General features: G+C 40.7%; 1 protein-coding gene across 8 annotated transcripts in view; it reads right to left on the minus strand.

The window, feature by feature from the left end:
* The window catches only part of NTNG1 (netrin G1), a 411337-nt gene that overhangs the window by 214112 nt on the left and 179406 nt on the right, over nucleotides 1-17819 (minus strand). For all 8 annotated transcript variants that reach the window (XM_077452777.1, XM_077452779.1, XM_077452778.1 and 5 more), the window contains exon 3: nucleotides 2076-2716. In XM_077452777.1, coding sequence (XP_077308903.1) covers nucleotides 2076-2716 — 641 coding nt within the window. The remainder of the gene's footprint in view (nucleotides 1-2075; nucleotides 2717-17819) is intronic.

The following is a 17819-nucleotide window of genomic DNA, read 5'->3' on the forward strand; positions in this document are numbered from 1 at the left end:
GTATAACCACTTGTAGTCCCCGCCAAGGGTGCATGTGACAGGGTGACAATATAAGAGCACAGCTGTGAGACAGTTGTCAGTCAAAGCAAGATGTGTGTGAACAAATGGCAGGATCTTCAGGTATGTGCTTATTTAAAGCTGAAAATGTAAAAAGATTAAAAACGTCCACTGAAGTTCCATTACCATATTATAGCTTTCAATAGATTTTAGTGGTCAGGTTTTAAGAGAAAGTTAAAGTATAACTATAGGCAATTTTTTTTTTAAAGAAAATCACACATTTTGGGTTGTCCTCTGAAAAATACGAGAGGAGAAATCTTACAATGGAGGCACTAGTTCTGGTGACCTGGGTGGCCCTTAATTTGCAGGTATTTCCTCTCACTTCCTGTTTTGCCTATTAGACAGGAAGTGAATGTAAATATCGCCACTGGGGCATGAATGGCAAAAAAAAAAAAAATAACCTGATAGAAATTCTAACCCTCCCTTACTCTATCGAAAATAAAAAAAAGTCTTGCCTATAGTTCTACTGCCTTTATCCAGCTGTTGGGGCACTAATCCTCCCACTAATACAAGACACTATCCTGCCACCTGACACCAACCGTGGGGTACCATTTCTCCAACTCCTCCCTATGATACCAATGATGGGACACTATTCCTCTCCCCAATACCAACTGTGGCGATGTTTACTCCCACTGCTGCCAGGAAAATTTCCACCCCCACTTGCTACAGTCTGGCCTCCCTAAATTGGCCCTATGTTTAGAACGTTTGGAGATCCCTGGTCTATTGTAATACATTTTGTCACCATGAGGAACAGAATGTGAATTCTTGCAATGTGATCCCTCACTGCACCCAGGAGGTCAACACTGGAAGTGTAGGTTTCCCAGGGGACCAGGGAATGAGAACACGTAAAAAGTGTTCAACAATATGAGCACCGGAAAAGGTTAACATATACTGTTTTATTTTACAGGTAATAAGGGGTTTAAAGGGTTAGTTCACCAAAACACAAAAACAAACCCCGCTGCACCTATCTCATTTGATGATTATTTTCTGATGCCCATGCCAGCAGATGTAGCAGTGTGAGCATCTGAAATATGCAGCATCATAATGTTTGCAATGGTGAGCAGGCCTTGGAGGCTGGCAAGAGATCACACTGGCAATTGAGCCCTCTTAGTACTAGGCCAGTATCCTCGAAGAAAGAAATATACAGAAGACCAGACCACTCCATCTGCTAGTGTTAGCAATGAAAAATAACAATCCAAGAAAGGACTGGGGGTGTAGGGAGGATGTTGTGAGTCAATCCATCTTGTTTTTTGAAAAGGTGAACTAATCTTTCAATTAAAAAGAATATCAGGTGAGTAGTTTGAATTGGACTTATTGAGGACAGTGGTGCAGGATAGATTTGAGTGGATAGTCCTTTCCCTGTAATGCATTCCTAAAAACACTGCATATAGCTGCTTTGGAGTGGGCTATTGTCCTCCACTCATATGTCACAGGCAATCAGGATGCTCATTCAATTCTAACCACTTCAGCAGTGGCACACATACTTAATATTACACACTACATATCTAATTGCTTATGCAATACAAGTCTTAAACTAACTTAATTAAAGTGCAGAGTCAGCTGTTAATTTTAACCAGGCGTGATTTGGACCATTTCTGTTCAGTATAATTCTTCAGATACTTAAACTGTTAACAGCACGGGAAGGAGGTAAATAGCTTTCAACAGCATTGTACATATAACATCTACCACAGAGTACATAATTGCCAATTTTCTTAAGCACTAAGGTCATGTATTCCATTAATTTTAATTGCCTTTAAATTTAAGAAACACATTCCAGGAGAACCTGGTAGTTCCTGTTGCTGGGTAAAAAAAAAGTTGGCAAACACGCTACCTACAGATGGTAAGTCAAATGTTTCTTAGTCTTGCTGGAAATAAAATGGTAAAAGATAATATTTTACTCAGCAGTTTAAAAGTTGCTTGATAGGATAACTTTGCAGAACCTAGGTTTTTATACCAGTAACTAGTATCATAAAGAAAACACAAATGTACTATGTTTATTTTAAAGTATATGTTCCTACCTCCCATGGATCTTGATATCAGATATCGCATAGAAATATCTCTCCAGATTTCTTTCATCAACAAAAGTGGCTCCTGTAGCAGGTTTAAGAAGCCTAATCCTTAAGTCTGTCACCGTGAAGAAATCTCGCAGGTTTTTGGTGGTGTCCAGTTGGCTGTAGAGTGATGCCATATTATGCAACCGTGGTCCAGCAAATATTGCAAAACGATCTTTAATCTCAAAAGATATGGTTTTGGTATGTGTTGCATAACCAGTGGAATACTCCTCTGTACATATTATGTCTAGGACGGTGCTTGAAGTCAAGTCTTTCACAGATTTGGGCTCCATCCTAAATGCATCCAGACAATCAGCAGCATAAAATTGGTAGGGCTGCCACGTTAAGCCATAGTCCAGAGATTTTTCCAAGATCATTTTCTCAGGTCGGCCAGACTCAAAGGTAATGGCAATGTTTTGGGTGAGTTCTATGGTCTTGCCCCAGGACAATGTAACATTGATTTGTAGAGGAGCAGGATAGTTCTTCCAAGTCACAGATTGCCAAAAGGTGCTGGGGTTTCTTCCCTCAGAATCAAACATAAGTTCAGGAGGGTGGGCTAGTTCCTTTGTGCTGGCATCACATTCATTGTTGCACATGTATGGATTACCCTGAAAATACCAAAACCAAAAGGTGTTAGCCTCTAACAAGATGCAGGACTGTAACAGAGGGTTTTGAAATGGCAAATAGATAAAAAACAATTATAAAGACTAATATTACCATATTAAACGTTATTATTGATATTAAACTTGTAAAACACTTTTTGTGTGTATATATCATTACTTTCATTGATAAGTATGAAGAACATTTTGGACATTTTAATGAGTGTAATGTCAAATGTCATTTAAGCATTTCTCCTAGCAGAAGAAGACAGTGCACTTTGTGGTAGCAGTGTTTAGTGTGTTTTATGCTGTATTATCCCCATGTTAGGTAATAATGATCAGTTCAATAACAAAGCTGAAAATTTGATTGGATTATTACCTAAATAGAAAATATATTTAATTTTATAATAATTTTAAAATATTATGCAGGTGTTTTACCAAGCCAAGTAATTACTGGAAAGAGAATGAAAAAAAAGTAGTAAATAATGGGCTACAATCTTGAACCAAAGAGGCTGGTTTGGGCCCTCAGAGTGATACAAAAAGCTATTCTGGGGCTACTATTTAGTATCCCTCTGCTTGGCATGGCTTCAAATGACCCCATCTGTAAGTGGAAACCACATAAAGCTTCTCTTTCCTATGCACAGGAATAGGTGGAGTCTTCAAGTATGTTAAAGTGTATGTCAACTCAAACCTTTTTTTTTCTAGCCACAGGTAGCATAAGGAAAAAATAAAACCATCTATGTGTTATTGCTATCTTGGATCTAAGACATTTACCCTTGCTTCCTGTCCCGATGAAAATAGTTTCACCACATAGAAAGTGATGGGGAGGGAATTTATAAGAGGGACACACCACAGGCATAAATACATTTTTTGAAGAAAAAACAGTGCTCAACCAATGAACCTCAAGATTATAGTGAGGTCATATTGCAAGAACAATGTACAATTATGCAGAGTAAACAATATCACACCAATGGTTCAGGACCAAGGCGGACTCCTTTTTCAAGGTGGCAGATAGCAAGAAGTGACATAAACCACAAGCATATACAGGCTCTCCTCATTTAACGGCCAGATTCCATTCTAACGACCAGTTTGTTAAACGAATCGGTCATTAAACGAGGGGCCACAAGTAATCAGTATTTAAAGCATTCTTAACTACTGTACTGTATTCTAAAAAAATGGTTTAAACACAAAACTCCAGCTCAATAACGTTATTTTAATTTACATAAGTACAGAATAAAAATGAAAATTCTGTACTGTACTGTACAATACAATGATGTATAGTGGGTCGTTAAGGTGGGGAGAGTTGGTTGTAAGTCTGATTGGTTGTTCAACAGGTAAGTCGTTAAACGAGGAGTATCTGTATACACTAGCTATCACAAGGAATCCATCTCACCTTTGTAGACACAACCTCCTGAGCCAGAAACCCTACAGCATGGCTAGCGAGATCATGAAAAACCACAATACAGTCATATACATTCCATAATAAAGAGCATACCGTTCCAACAGTACCCTGTGTGCTGGATAAAAAAGGCAAAGGGTAGATAAGCCATAATTGATCAGTGGATAAATCCAATAGGACTCTTTTTGTAACAGTAACTTGATTTGGTCACCTCCGTGGACCAAATGTGGCACATGATCTACCACCATACTCCTAAGACTGTAGGTTTGGCAGTGTGCCTGTACAAAATGTATAGGTACAGGCTTGTCAGGATTTATTGGCTTCCGCAGATGGTGGCTCTCAAGAGCCACCCTGATCTCACTGCAATGTTTCTGAAAGTGACATTTAAATAAACCAATCGTTTTTCCCACATATACAAGGGAACAGGGACATAATAAAATGTAAATTCAATAAACAGTATTACAGTTATTTTTCCTGTATAGCATATCTGTGTCCAGAGTGTGGGTGAAAAAAAAAAGAACCACACTACACTACAGATTTTACATTTGCAATACCTGTAGCAGCCCTTCCTCTTAGAATTTTTACATGCACTTTTTTTTATTTATCAACTGTATCAGCATGCACCAATATATCCCTTAAATTGCTGCTTCTTCAGTAGGTGTGCAATGTTTCACCTTATTACATACATCCTGATCATGCTTCAGACTTTAAGATTGTCTATTTACAATTTTTCTAACACTGGCAGAAAGAAAATGATGAAACTGTGTAAATGGAATTCTATTACAATTTTGATCCCCAGGAACCCGTGTATTCATTTTCTGAACTGCAATCGAGTTTCCTCATTGAAAAAATTGTTGCTACTTTTTATCAATCTGAGAATCGTGATCATTCTATTCACTGTAGATATGAAAAACTCTCATAAACGGTGATACTGAGGGATTTGTGATCATATGCCTGGGATGGGCACTTGTAAATTGCATAAAGGTGTTCCTATCTAGAACAGTGAACTGTTGAATAGTGATAGATATATCAAGGAATGATATCTGAGTAAGGCTTCATGTACATGGGACGTTTTTACAACCTCCGATGAATGATTTAACTTGACAGATTAGTAACCCACGTTTAAAACGTCAGTTTTGCCGCATTTAAATGCCGCGTTTACCAGCGTTTTGCCGCATTTTGCTGCGTTTGCAATTAGAAGAGTTTTTTGTTCAAGATAGGTAAAATTTAAAAACGCCTGTAAACAAAATGCAGCTAAACGCAAGTTATCACGTTTAGCTGTGTTTAGAAACATTTGACGCTTAAAATGCCTCTAACTCAGCTTCTGAACCCATTTTTTTGCGTTACAAAAAAAGCCTCTAAACTCAACTGCCTAGAAATGACTATAAATGGCCCTGTGTACATGTACTGATAAGATAACATAGAGGAGTGTTCAGGAGCAGTTGAAAAATATGCCTAACTGCTCCTAAACATCCGTTTACCAGCAGCAGCATACACCTTAAACACAATGGAAGGAAAAATAGAGTTCAGATACCTGAGAAAGTCTTCAAATTCTTGTATTTGACCCTTCCAGATAAGAAATCTGACAGGGGTTCTAGCTATCCCCTACTCTATCAAAGAAAATCATTTTATTTCTTTGTTGCTATGAAGAGTACCCCTTACTTCCTATCTGCTAAAACGTTAGTAGGACATCAGGGAGTAAGGGTAAAACTTCCTAATGGAACCACTAATAGCATTATAAAGTAAAATAAAAAAGTTTGTCTGGACGTACAATTTAAAATGATTGTAAAGGATAATTTTTTTTTTTAAATAGCAAACATGTCATACTTACCTCCACTGTGCAGCTCTTTTTGCACAGAGTTGCCCCAATCGTCCTCTTCTGGGGTCCCCTGGCGGCTCTCGCGGCTCCTCCCCTCATCAGATAACCCCCTAGGAGAAGCGCTCTCCCAAGAGGGTTACCTTGCGGGCACTCTGCTGAGTCCAGCATTTCAGCATTTGCGTCCACAGACAAGAATGCCGGACTTGGCCCCTCCCCCCAGCGCCCGCATCATTGGCTTTTATTGACAGCAGTGGGAGCCACTGGCTTCACTGCTATAAATCTATCCAATCAAGAGTCGGGACCCCGTACAGAGAGGAACAGCACGTCCCTGCCGAGGAGATGAAGGGGCTCAGGTAAGTAAAACGGGGGGGGGGGGGTTGGCTGAGGGGCCGGTGACTGTATATGCTACATAAATCATCTGCCCTTTCTCAAGATGGCCATGGTCAAAAATTCTAGGGGGTGTTTTTTTTAGGGTGATTTCTCAGCAAAATAAAGCATGGCGACAACGATGGATTAAGGCGTTTGATTTGAATATTAAAATGTAATTAAATAGCGTTTTTGCTTTGTAGTGCTCAGATGCAGTGTAGTTCCACTTTAAGTAAGTGTTTTTTTTTCTTTTATGGGAGACTCTGAATAGTGACAGTAGTTGTTTGACATCACATTGGCCCATTTCTTCTACTTTTATTGACCTTCATCCCAGTTATGTAATCTGTGCTCAGATCTTAAACAGGCTGGCCCATATTTAATAAAGAATTCCTTTTTCTAGCATATATGAGATGATGACCCAGCAATCCATAACCCTTTCTCTTTGAACTCTGCTCTAAACCAAGGATGTTAACTTTGTAAAAGGCTGAACAGAAGAAAAAAAAAATCTATAAAAAAAAGTCTTATATCTATATAAGAAAAAATATAAATATTTTATTCCTAACAATCCATAGAAGAAAGCCTGTCCTATATGCTTTAAAGTCACTGCAAATGTATCAGTATAATGAACTCTAGCCAAAGCATCCTCCTCCTGAAACCAAATTGAAGTTTCAGCATTGCATGGCTGCCTTAAAAAGATCAGTGGCAATTAGCTCTCTCAAGAGGAGCCAGAACAAGCAGATTCTGCTCCTGATGCTTTATTTACAAGATGCAGTTATAAATAAATTGTGTTAAAAAGAACAGAGACAGCATATTGATCCTTACGTGAATCTTCCATTATATTTTTTATTAAACAATGGCATTTTATTTTTCCCGTACATATACACCAACAGGGAGATAGTATTACTCAAACAATACTGATTTTTAAAAGCAAAACAAACAAAATAATTTAACCTCTATATGCCAACGCGTTCTCACAAAACTTTGCATAACTATAGCAAGAAATCCTAAAGCTTTGGACACACTACTAGCTTTTTTTTTTTTTTTTAACCCAACCCAGGTCGAAGGAAAAAAAAAAACCCTGACAGCTCAGGTCGGAGACGATGCACTAACAATCCAAAGTTAGTACAGCAATTTCCCCTGCGTTGCTATTGTGTTCTGACAGGGGAGCCCCAGCCAGCCAGGACACTCCATTGGCTGAGAGTGCTGAATAGGAGCCGATCGGAAGACCTTTTTCGGTCATGACCCTTTGACAGAAGCTGGCCTTATGGCAGGCTTCCGTCAGACTGGCGCCCGCATGCCGTGCATTTCGGCCGGTTTCTATTGAACTGGCCAATGCCGACTGACATTCTGCCCGTGTGTACCAGGCTTTAGATTGCATATTACATTGCCAAGCTTAAATATTTAGGTTGGTATACATCAAAGCACTTTAAGCGTATCTAAACCCAAAGCAAAATGTAATATACAGTATTGAGGTTTCCAGTCTCAAAATATAGCGATGGCATTGATTTTCATTTTTTCAATCTTTTCCCTTGTTTCTCTTTTTTCCACCTTGTAATCCTGTGAATAACATATTCCTTTTTGTCTACACTCATTCCGCCAGGATTTTTATGGGGGGAACTATAGTTGCCGCACAAGTTGGACCCCAAACATGTCTGCATTTGACCATCTCCATTATATGTTGTTATGAAGGGACTAGTAGAAAGATAAGGATGTTTGCGCTTTCTTTTCCATTCACAAAAAGTGACAAGGGCACCACATTTTTGGTACGATCAACAGGTATTTTCTGTACTTGCTGAAAAGGTTCTTCACTTGAAACATACATTTAATGTAAACTCCAAAGACATGCTGGTAGGTTATTTGGCTTTTGTCCAAAAAAATAATAATTGGCCCTAGTATTTGAGTGTGAGTTGGGGACCTTGGATTGTGGGCTCCTTGAGGGTAGGGACCGATGTGAGTGTGCGATGTATGCGTGAAGCGCTGCATAAATCGATGGCACTATATGGGTACCTTAAATAATAATAATAGATGAGCATCTTAATGAGACACAATGTATAGAGATAGGGATAATTGTAGACACGCACCCACACTCACTCAGGCTGCACTGGATGGACTGGTGTCTTTATTCAACCTTACTAACTATGCAACTATGTAACTATATGTAGCCACCGCATCTGGTAAACTGCAATGTCTAAAATGTTAGTTTTGGATTTTGACAGGCTTTAAGTACAATATAACCTATAATGTATCTCTATATCTATCTTTATATCTATCTCTATATCTGTATCTATATATATTTAGTTTTGGGCAGATTAAAGAATGGTTAAAACCCTTATCCATTTTCTTTTTGCTCTCTGTGTCTATTGAGAAGATTTCCCTTTACTTCCTCTCCCAGGGACACAACAGGAATTAAAAAGAAATCTCTCTGAAGTTAAAGTGGTTCTAAAGCCCACAGGCTCCCCCCCCCCTTTTTTCTTACCTGAGCCTGATCCGATCCAGCGTCTTGCATGAGCACAGCTCCAGCCGCTGTCTCTCTCCTCATTGGACAGATTGATAAATGCAGGAGCCATTGATTCTGTTAATCAAACCCTGTCACATGGGAGCGGGGGCAGGGCCAAGTTCCGCTATCTGTGTCAATGAATGCAGCAGCAGGACTCGGGAGCGAGCCTGCATGGGTGCCCCCAGGGAAAGTGACTTTCTTTGGGGGCATCCAATGAAGAGCAGGGACCTGGAGTGCTGGCGGGGGGGAAGAGGAGGATTGGGGCTGTTAAGTATAGGCATGCTTGTTATTTATTACATTTTTTTTTTAAAGGAAAGTTTACAACCACTTTAAGGGAATTCCCTTTTAGGCAGAATAGATGTTCCTATTGGAAGATTTCCTCTCTATTCTTGTTTCAATAATAACCATAACATTTTGGATTTCCCATCACTTCTTGCCCCACTGACAATGGTCACCAGGACAAAAAAAAAGGCAAATCTCCCCAGCAAGGCTACAGATAGTAATAAAAACATGATAAGGAGGTTGAACACTGCTATCAGTTAGTATTCCAGTCTGTGCAGGAACGGACCTATCAGAGCGTTGCTCTCTCCTATGGGAGGTCGGATGACGACGGACCGCAGAGTCCTTCGTCACTCGATCCGATCCGCAGACAGATGGAAAAGTAGGTTTTTCCTCCGTCACAACGAACATGTCACTGCTGACATCTGACGCTCCATAGAGGTCTATGGAGCATCAGTTCAGGTCCGCCTAAAAAACTGACAGAGTGGGATGTCCGTGTGAAAGAGGCCTGTACAAGCTCTGACCGGGCCATCAGAGTGACATCTCAAGGTTTGTATTGTAGACTCCAATTGCAGTTTATATTACAGTAATTGTATAAAACAAGCAACTTCGGGAGTTAATCAGGGTTGGACTTGAAAGGAAGATTTGAACAAAAGATAGAATCTCCCAGTGAGAACAAAACAGAAAAACCTAACAGGACTTCTACTTCCCCACTCTATCCAAAATAAAATAAAAAAAATTTGGGTTCTAAATACATTTTAATTATAAAATATGTATAATTGTTGGGTATTTGTCATAGACACCTTTAAAAACTCATATTAAGAACAATCTTTTCTTAAAATCCAGCATACATATATAGTCTATGTGCTTAAAATGGCTTTAAAGAGAAGTTAAAATAAGGGGGCTGTATGCTTCGCACTGACCTGTGCTTTTAAACCTGACTTACTATTAAACTTTCCTTTACTCAATACTGTAAGTCACCCCCATATACTTCCTTTTGGATTTTAAGCTCTCACGAGCAGAGCCCTTCTAACCCTCTTGTCTTGAATTGTATTGTAACTATACTGTCTACCAGTGGTGGCTGGTGCTCCATCGGTTGGGAGGGTCAGCAGTACCAAGTACTTCTTCCCCCCATCGCTCACCTTACACGCACCCCCCCCAGTTGCCGGCTCACTCACCCTGTGCTGCTTCCGGAATGAAATGTAGAGGTAGCAGCGGCTCCCCCCCCCCCCAGTCTCCTCTGTCTCACGGCCCCCATGGCATCATGGCGGCCGTTCGTCTTCTCCTCATCCACCCTCCTCCTAGGCCAATAGGATGGCTTCTCCTTACGGCCAATCGGGAAACAGGTTCCTGATTGGCCAGGAAGAGAATCAGTGTGACAACAGTGGATATTCATTCACTATTGTCACACAACTGGGTGGGCTCAAGGGGTAGAGCTCTGGGCCCCAAGCCAAAACTTTTTTTAAGCCTATTAGAGCCTCTGGCTCCAATCACATGCTTCAAAAAAAGAAAAACCCTTGTTGGAACGCATTTGTCTGGTGCCCCGCATGTAGATTGGGAGGCCGGACACATGGATAGGGGGGCGGTACCCCTGCACCCCTAATGGATGGGCCGCCACTTCTGTCTACCTTTATTGCAAAGTACTAGGCAAACTGTTGGTGCTATATGAATTCTGAATAATAATAATTATAAAACAACAAGTGCATCCTGCGACTTGTCATCCTGTGCTCTAAAACTCAAACCCATAATCCCAACCCATTGATAAGAAAAGGTTAAAACTGGTTAAAACTGTCACCCCAGTATGACTGCATACCCCCTCACCAACCAAATATGTGTCTAGGTTAATTTTTCTCATATATTAAAAAATATTAAATGGTGCATTGGTTAGCTGTAAACTTTTTCACTTGCTCTTTGGGCCAATCGTAGCTTTTATTTTTATTTTTTGCATAATTAATCATCTCCTTAACGTATTAACTCATTATCCACTTGTTAGGGGAGCTGAACTTTATGCTTACCAAGGATCTATGTAGCATCCCCTATGAAAGAATATGCATAATAAGCCTAGGGTTTCATGTACACGGGCTTGGAATTTTAAAGTAGCTTAAATCAATCCAATGCAAAGCAAAACAGCACATATGCATGCATTTGCTCCAGCTTTGAAGTGCTTTGAGATCCACTGGGACTGTTTTGTATGTATACATTTATACTTCCCTATACACATACACTGCAAATATTTTAGCCCTTTTATAATTGTTTATCATTGCTAGACTTTACAGCTTCAGGTTAAAGCTGAATATACACTATATTGTCAAAAGTATTGGGACACCCGCCTTTACACGCACATGAACTTTAATGCCATCCCAGTCTTAGTACAGGGTTAAATATTGCGTTGGCCCACCCTTTGCAGCTGTAAAAGCTTTAGCTCTTCTGGAAAGGCTGTCAACAAGGTTTAGGAGTGTGTCTATGGGAATGTTTGACCATTCTTCCAGAAGCTGATTTGTGATGTCAGGCATGGATGTTGGACAAGAAGGCCTGGTCTGCAGTCTCTGCTCTAATTCATCCCAAAGGTGTACTATCAGGTTGATGTTAGGACTCCGTGCAGGCCAGTCAAGTCCCTCCACCCCAAACTTGCTCATCCATGTCTTTATGGTCCTCGCTTTGTGCACTGGTGTGCAATCATGTTGGAACAGGAAGGGGTCTTTTCCCAAACTGTTCCCACAAAGTTGGGAGCATGAAATTGTCCAAAATGTCTTGGTATGCCAACGCCTTAGGTGTTCTCTTCACTGGAACTAAGGGGCCAAGCCCAACTCCTGAAAAACAACCCCACACCATAACCCCTCCTCCACCAAATGATTAGAAGGTAGAAGTCCCAATACTTTTGACAATATAGTGTAGGTTCATTTAAAGTGACTCCATCTATTTTAAACAAAGAAAGCTACTACTAGGTATAAAGTGCACTAAAGGCAAATAAACTTGACTGGTGGATGTTCGAATGCAAAGTTACACCTCTTTGTAGTGACAGAGCTTACCCAAATCCCCCTTCCGCTTCACCGCACACACATATCTACGGGCCAAAAAGAGAGTCCAAGAGAGTGATGGATCAAAGGTAATTGAGGACAAGGAGGGAGCTGCTAAGCTTTGACACTACATGGTTTTCAGTTATTATCACATAATCACAGATAAATTATTAGTATAGTTCTTCTAAAATAATACTAATGAATACATCCATCCAATTACCAGAAAGTGAGGAAAACAGCATAGTTGAGAAACACAGCTTTGTTTAGGAACCATGGCATTAATCTACAGCCTATATTGAGATGACATCAAGAGTTTGATCCAGAGATTTCTCTATTCTGTTTTCAAGAAGAACTCTGGCTAAATAGATAATTATACAACTGATCAGTGGCGACCCGTCCATAGGGGACTCATGGGCGCTACCCCCCAAGTTATTCACATAAAAAAAAGGTCACTTTAAGAGTGACCAGGCTCTCGACACATGGCAGTCTATGGGAAGCTTCCCAGCTTCCAATCAGCTGATTGCAAGCTGGGAAGCTGATTTGCCCGTGTTCAGGGCGTGTGCAGGGTGCAAGCATTGCGCCTGCAAACACTCCCACTCTTCAATGATTTGTTTCTGGCATTTGTTTCTTTATTTTTATTGGCGGGGACTGGAGAACGGCCCTTTTTCGGAGTCACTTCCGGTTTCCGGGCTCACTGTGCTGTGGACTGGGCATCAAGTAGAATCATGCTGGAGTTTCTACTCATTTATTTCCATGGGACCCTTCACAGAATGGGACTGATTTCCCCTGGAGCAGCCAGCAGCAATGATGGATGTCACAATGATGATCGCAGTATCACACAGTAAGTGTCTAGAAGGAGGACCGGCCATCCTCTGCTCTACAGATAAGATTGCCAGGTGAGGGATCGGGGAACAAGTGCACTGTCTATAGAGAGGTGAGAAATGAAGCCAGCAGCGTGTGTGAAGCTGGTTACTTTCTTTCACTCACTTTCTCAACTTCCCCCATATGTAAAAATAGATACATAAAGAAAATGCACATTTGCCTCAGTAGGCAAAAATCCTTGCACTGGCCCTGTCCTAAGTGCTGGTTCACACAGGGGCAACACGACTTTGTGAGGCGACCTGGACGCGACCTGAGTGCGCACCACAGCGTGACTTACAAGGTGACTTGGGGCGACTTACCAGTGGCCAATCAAACAACAATCAGCTCTGTGGGAGGGAGAGGGGAGGGAGGGGTTTTCCTGAGAAAACTATTTTCTCTTCCTGTATTGTTGCTTCAGTTAAGACATGATCAGACTTTGGAGGCGACTTCCATTGAAATCAATGGGTACAAGTCACCTAGAAGTCGGATTGAAGTAGTACAGGAACCTTTTCTGAAGTCGGAGCGGCTTCAGTAGTGTACATTAAGAGGGCTCTCATTCACTTCAATGGAATTTCTGATGTCAATCGACTTGGGGAGACTTGAGGTCTGACAAGTCGGATCCCAAGTCGCGGTAGTGTGAACCGGCACTCAAGCGCACACAGGAAGGATATGATTTCCATTGGCACAGCAGAAGAGGAAATTTATGAATCGAGATTGGACACGTACGCTTTCTAAATTGCGTCTGTTTTGTGCTTCCTTGCAAAGTTGATAAATTATTTCCACCATGGTCAGAAATATAGGCATGAGGTTGACCTGCATATAAAAAGAATCACTTCCAAGAGGAGCATGAGGTTGACCTGCCCTGGAAAAGGCTGGATGCTCTCTATTTATTTATTAGAACGTAACAGCAGATGGTTGCATTGGCCGATATGATAAACGGTATGTTTAAAAACCCATTTCCCTTGTTTTGATTTCAGCTCATTGTATCGCTGATCTATCATAGACATCTGGGAAACTCAGCAACACACAAAGTGGTGCTATGAGGTTTTCTTGTAAAGTAGCTGGAGATGAGTTTTGACATGTCTTGGAAAGAGATTAAAAAACTGTCAGGGTGAAGATGCCAGTGAGGTGACAAGAAAGACGAGCTCGTCCTTCAGGAACAAAGAGAAAAAAAAAGGGAAAAAAAGAAGGCCCTCTCGCTCCTAATTTCATCAGCAAAATGCTTTTATTGAAATCGATATGAAGCAAATTAGAATCTCCCAGCAAATGTGCAGAAAATCAATGCAAGGCAGGTGTTATAGTGAGGAGGGCAAGTTCTGTGGGTGGATTGATGTGCTGAGAGATGTTGAAAGAAGGAATTAAACGAATGCACACCATTGGCTTGACAGGTCACTCAGGGCTCATTTGCAATATTTGCATTACAAGTAATGGGACAGTCTTCCTTAATATTGCAAGTACCCTTTCATTATTTGTAGCTCAGATGAAGCAGGCTTCATTGCGTTGCTTGCTGTAGTGTGGCAAAGAATTAGCAGAAGTGCAATAAGTTAGCCCACGCAGTTTATATTCACAGGCATTTAATGATAAATCTGTGTATTGGCAAGCCATCAGCATTTTTACACATATGCGATTTTTCATTTATGTTTGTTCTGTGTTATATATATTATTATAAAGTCATGTACCATCACTGCTGCTGTATTCGTTTATAATATACGTCAATACACGATTGATTCTCTTTTTTTTTGTGATATGCTTACAACGACCTTGGCTAATTGCCTTGAAGCCAGTAAAGAATCTTCAGTTTAACTCACAGAAACGGTAACATCTGATGAGTTTTTAGTAAACAGTAATACTTAAAGTGGTCGTAAACCCTTACAAACCACTTTGACCTACAGGTAAGCCTAGATTAAGGCTTACCTGTAGGTCCAAGAAATATCTCCTAAACCTACAAGGTTTAGGAGATATTTGCCAAAACACAGGCACGCAGGCGCACTGAGCGCGCCGCTGTCAACGGTGATATGCCGCGAGTGGCGGCTCCCGTGCGCATGCGCGGGAGTGACGTCACCGTGGCTTCGTCGAATGACAGCAGCGGAGCAGCGAAACCCACCGAGAAGATGGATGCTCTGGACTACAGGTGACAGCAGTGACTTCGCTGGCTCCTGTGTCAGGTAAGTGACACATAATGGACTACTATGCGATGCATAGTAGTCCATTATGCTTTACCTTTGCAGGGAATCAAAGAGGAAATAAACTCATCAGTGTTTACTTCCTCTTTAAAGGACAAAAGTACCATTGGTAAAACTGTCCTTTATTGCAATTCCTCGCACCCCAGAGCACCGGTTTATATACTGCTTCTTGATCAAGCAGTTCTTGCTGTGCTACCCTGCCTGGTGCCTTTCCAAGATCCTATCTGTAGTGTGCATGGGTGCACAGCCACATTCATTTCTATAGGTAAGCCACACTCTGCTGGACTACTGGTGGCCTCCATGAGTATGACTTATCCATAGAAATGAACAGGGTCACAGTGAAGACCCAACAGGAACAATAATTGCTGGAAAGGCTACTTATCACTGGGCAAGATTGCACAATAAAGAATGATTGATAAAGGAGAATGGTAAGTATTTGAGCAGGTGGACTGCACTTAGGAGGATGGGGTCATTTGATCGAGGGACAACTATACCAAACCTACAGCTGTCCTTTAAAGCTGTAACTCCAGCCTGTTTTTAGTTTTGAATACCGTGGGGAAATTTAAATATTGATCAGGTGATCTCTGTGACTTCGTTGGGGAGATTTTCCTTCACTTCTTGTCCATTTGATACCAGGACAAGAAATGGGGAAAACCTTTTCAGCATTTATAAGACTTTTCTGATATAATGAAAACAACACCTTACAGAGAATCTAACATCTTTTTGTTCTATCCAAAGCAGAATAATTTTTTTTGGCTACGATTAGGATTTTGAATGGGGTACTTCAGTACAAGGCAAAGCAGCATAACAAGATGATCAGTAGATATAAAAAAAGACAAAGGCAACTAAACTTGTATGGAAATACTGAGTTTTTCTTGTAAAAGTCAAGCTTGATTCCCAACCTTCTGCCCTTTAAGATTTCCTGTTGACCTTTTAATATGATGGAGTATCTCTATGTTCAGTAATTTGGCTCTGGAGACCGGAAGGGCAGGTTCAAACTCAACGTTTACAGGAAAATTCAAAATTTGCATTTGAGTTTGAAAACTGTTGTTGTGTAGTTTTTACTGAAGCTATCCTTTTTTATGTGTTTTTTTTTTCATCATAAGCTCAGTCCAGATTGGTCAGGTTTGTAACAGGTTTTCTTTGAAGCACATATTTAAGTTGCTGCAAATGCACACGTTTTTTTTATACCTTCATGCATTCTATTGCATGAAGGTAAAAAACCTTCTCTGTGCAGCAGTCCCCCGCCTCCCCCCCTCCCCCCAGTCCCCTTAATACTTACCTGAGCCTCCTCTCCATCCAGCGATGTCCACAGGAGCCTTGCCTCTCAGGGGACTCGCACTCATGATTGGCTTTTGGCAGAGAATACATGTAAAATGCATGCCAGCGCATTACAACGCATTGCAAAAAACGCAAAACGCTGCAACACGCATGCGTTAACGTATATGTTGTGGTGTGAATGAGCTCTAACTGTCTGCTTTCCCTTGCTTTGGCAACAAACAAAGGCATTGTTAATCCGATGTGCAATTTTAGCTGGCGTGCAGAGAATGATGTGGTAATGAGATATAACGTAGGATTGCAATCACAAGCAACATAATTTAAAAATAGCATATCATGGTGAAATGAATGAAGTGGAAGAAGGCTCAGATTTCATGATGGAACTGGAACATTTTCTGAGCACTCTGAATAAGCTCCACTGTCATTCAGTACAGCGTAGTCAAGAACTTGTCAGTTTCTCGCTCTCACTTTGCAAAGAACTAGGTAAAATGTCAGTTGGATATATTTAATGATTTCAGCAGCTCCCTAAAGTGGTTCTAAAGTCTTAAGGTTTTTTTTTACCTTAATGCATTCCCTAAGTAGAACTGTGACCAGGCTATAAATATTTTTAACAAGCAGTAAATCATAGCTCCCAACTCTCCCTGATTTTTCCCTGATTTTTAGGGACTGTCCCTGATTTGGAGCAATGTCCCTCTGTCCCTCCTTCCTCCTTATTTATCACTCATTTTGGTCTGATCTATATAGTTGTAAATAAAATGCACTTTTTATCTTTCAAAAAGTGTTTCCCAGTGCTAAACCTTTCATCCAATTTCTAAGTTGCTGCATTTGTACATTTTAAAAGCCAATATAAAAGAATAGTAGTGGTAAAGAAAATCACTTTTGGGTTTAACTAATCTGTTTTTGTATAATTCTCCTTTAAGGGGGCGTGGCATGGGGGTGTGTCCTATGCCCACATACTTTTGCTAATAGGTGTCCCTCAATCCCATCTCAAAAAGATGGGAGGTATGAGTAAATACATTTTAAAACAAATTCTCTCTGATCTCTGCAGTTACAGACACCATGGTACAATTCATCCTCAGTATTTACAAGAGAAGTAGTGAATTCATTGAAGTTGGGTCTTGGTGAAGTGCTCTCCCCAACTTCCTGAGGAACTGTTCTGCGTTGAAGCAGGCTAAGCTGAGCTGCTGATATAAAAGTGAATGTGCTTTCTACTGTAAATTTTGAGGATGAATTCTTCCACAGTGCCTGTACCTACAGAGGTCAAAAGCACTTTTTAAAATGGTTATATACAGTGCATTAGGGATATGTTAATGGTAATGCTTATAACCTGGCCACAGCTCTGTTTTAAAGGGCAAATGTATTTTCATGTACCTGTCACCAGGGGGCCCTTCTGAAAAAAAAAAACGGTGTAGT

This window comes from Lithobates pipiens, unplaced genomic scaffold (assembly GCF_037356315.1).
Source record: "Lithobates pipiens isolate NorthernLeopardFrog02 unplaced genomic scaffold, aLitPip1_a1.2 Scaffold_23, whole genome shotgun sequence".
NCBI lineage: Eukaryota > Metazoa > Chordata > Amphibia > Anura > Ranidae > Lithobates > Lithobates pipiens.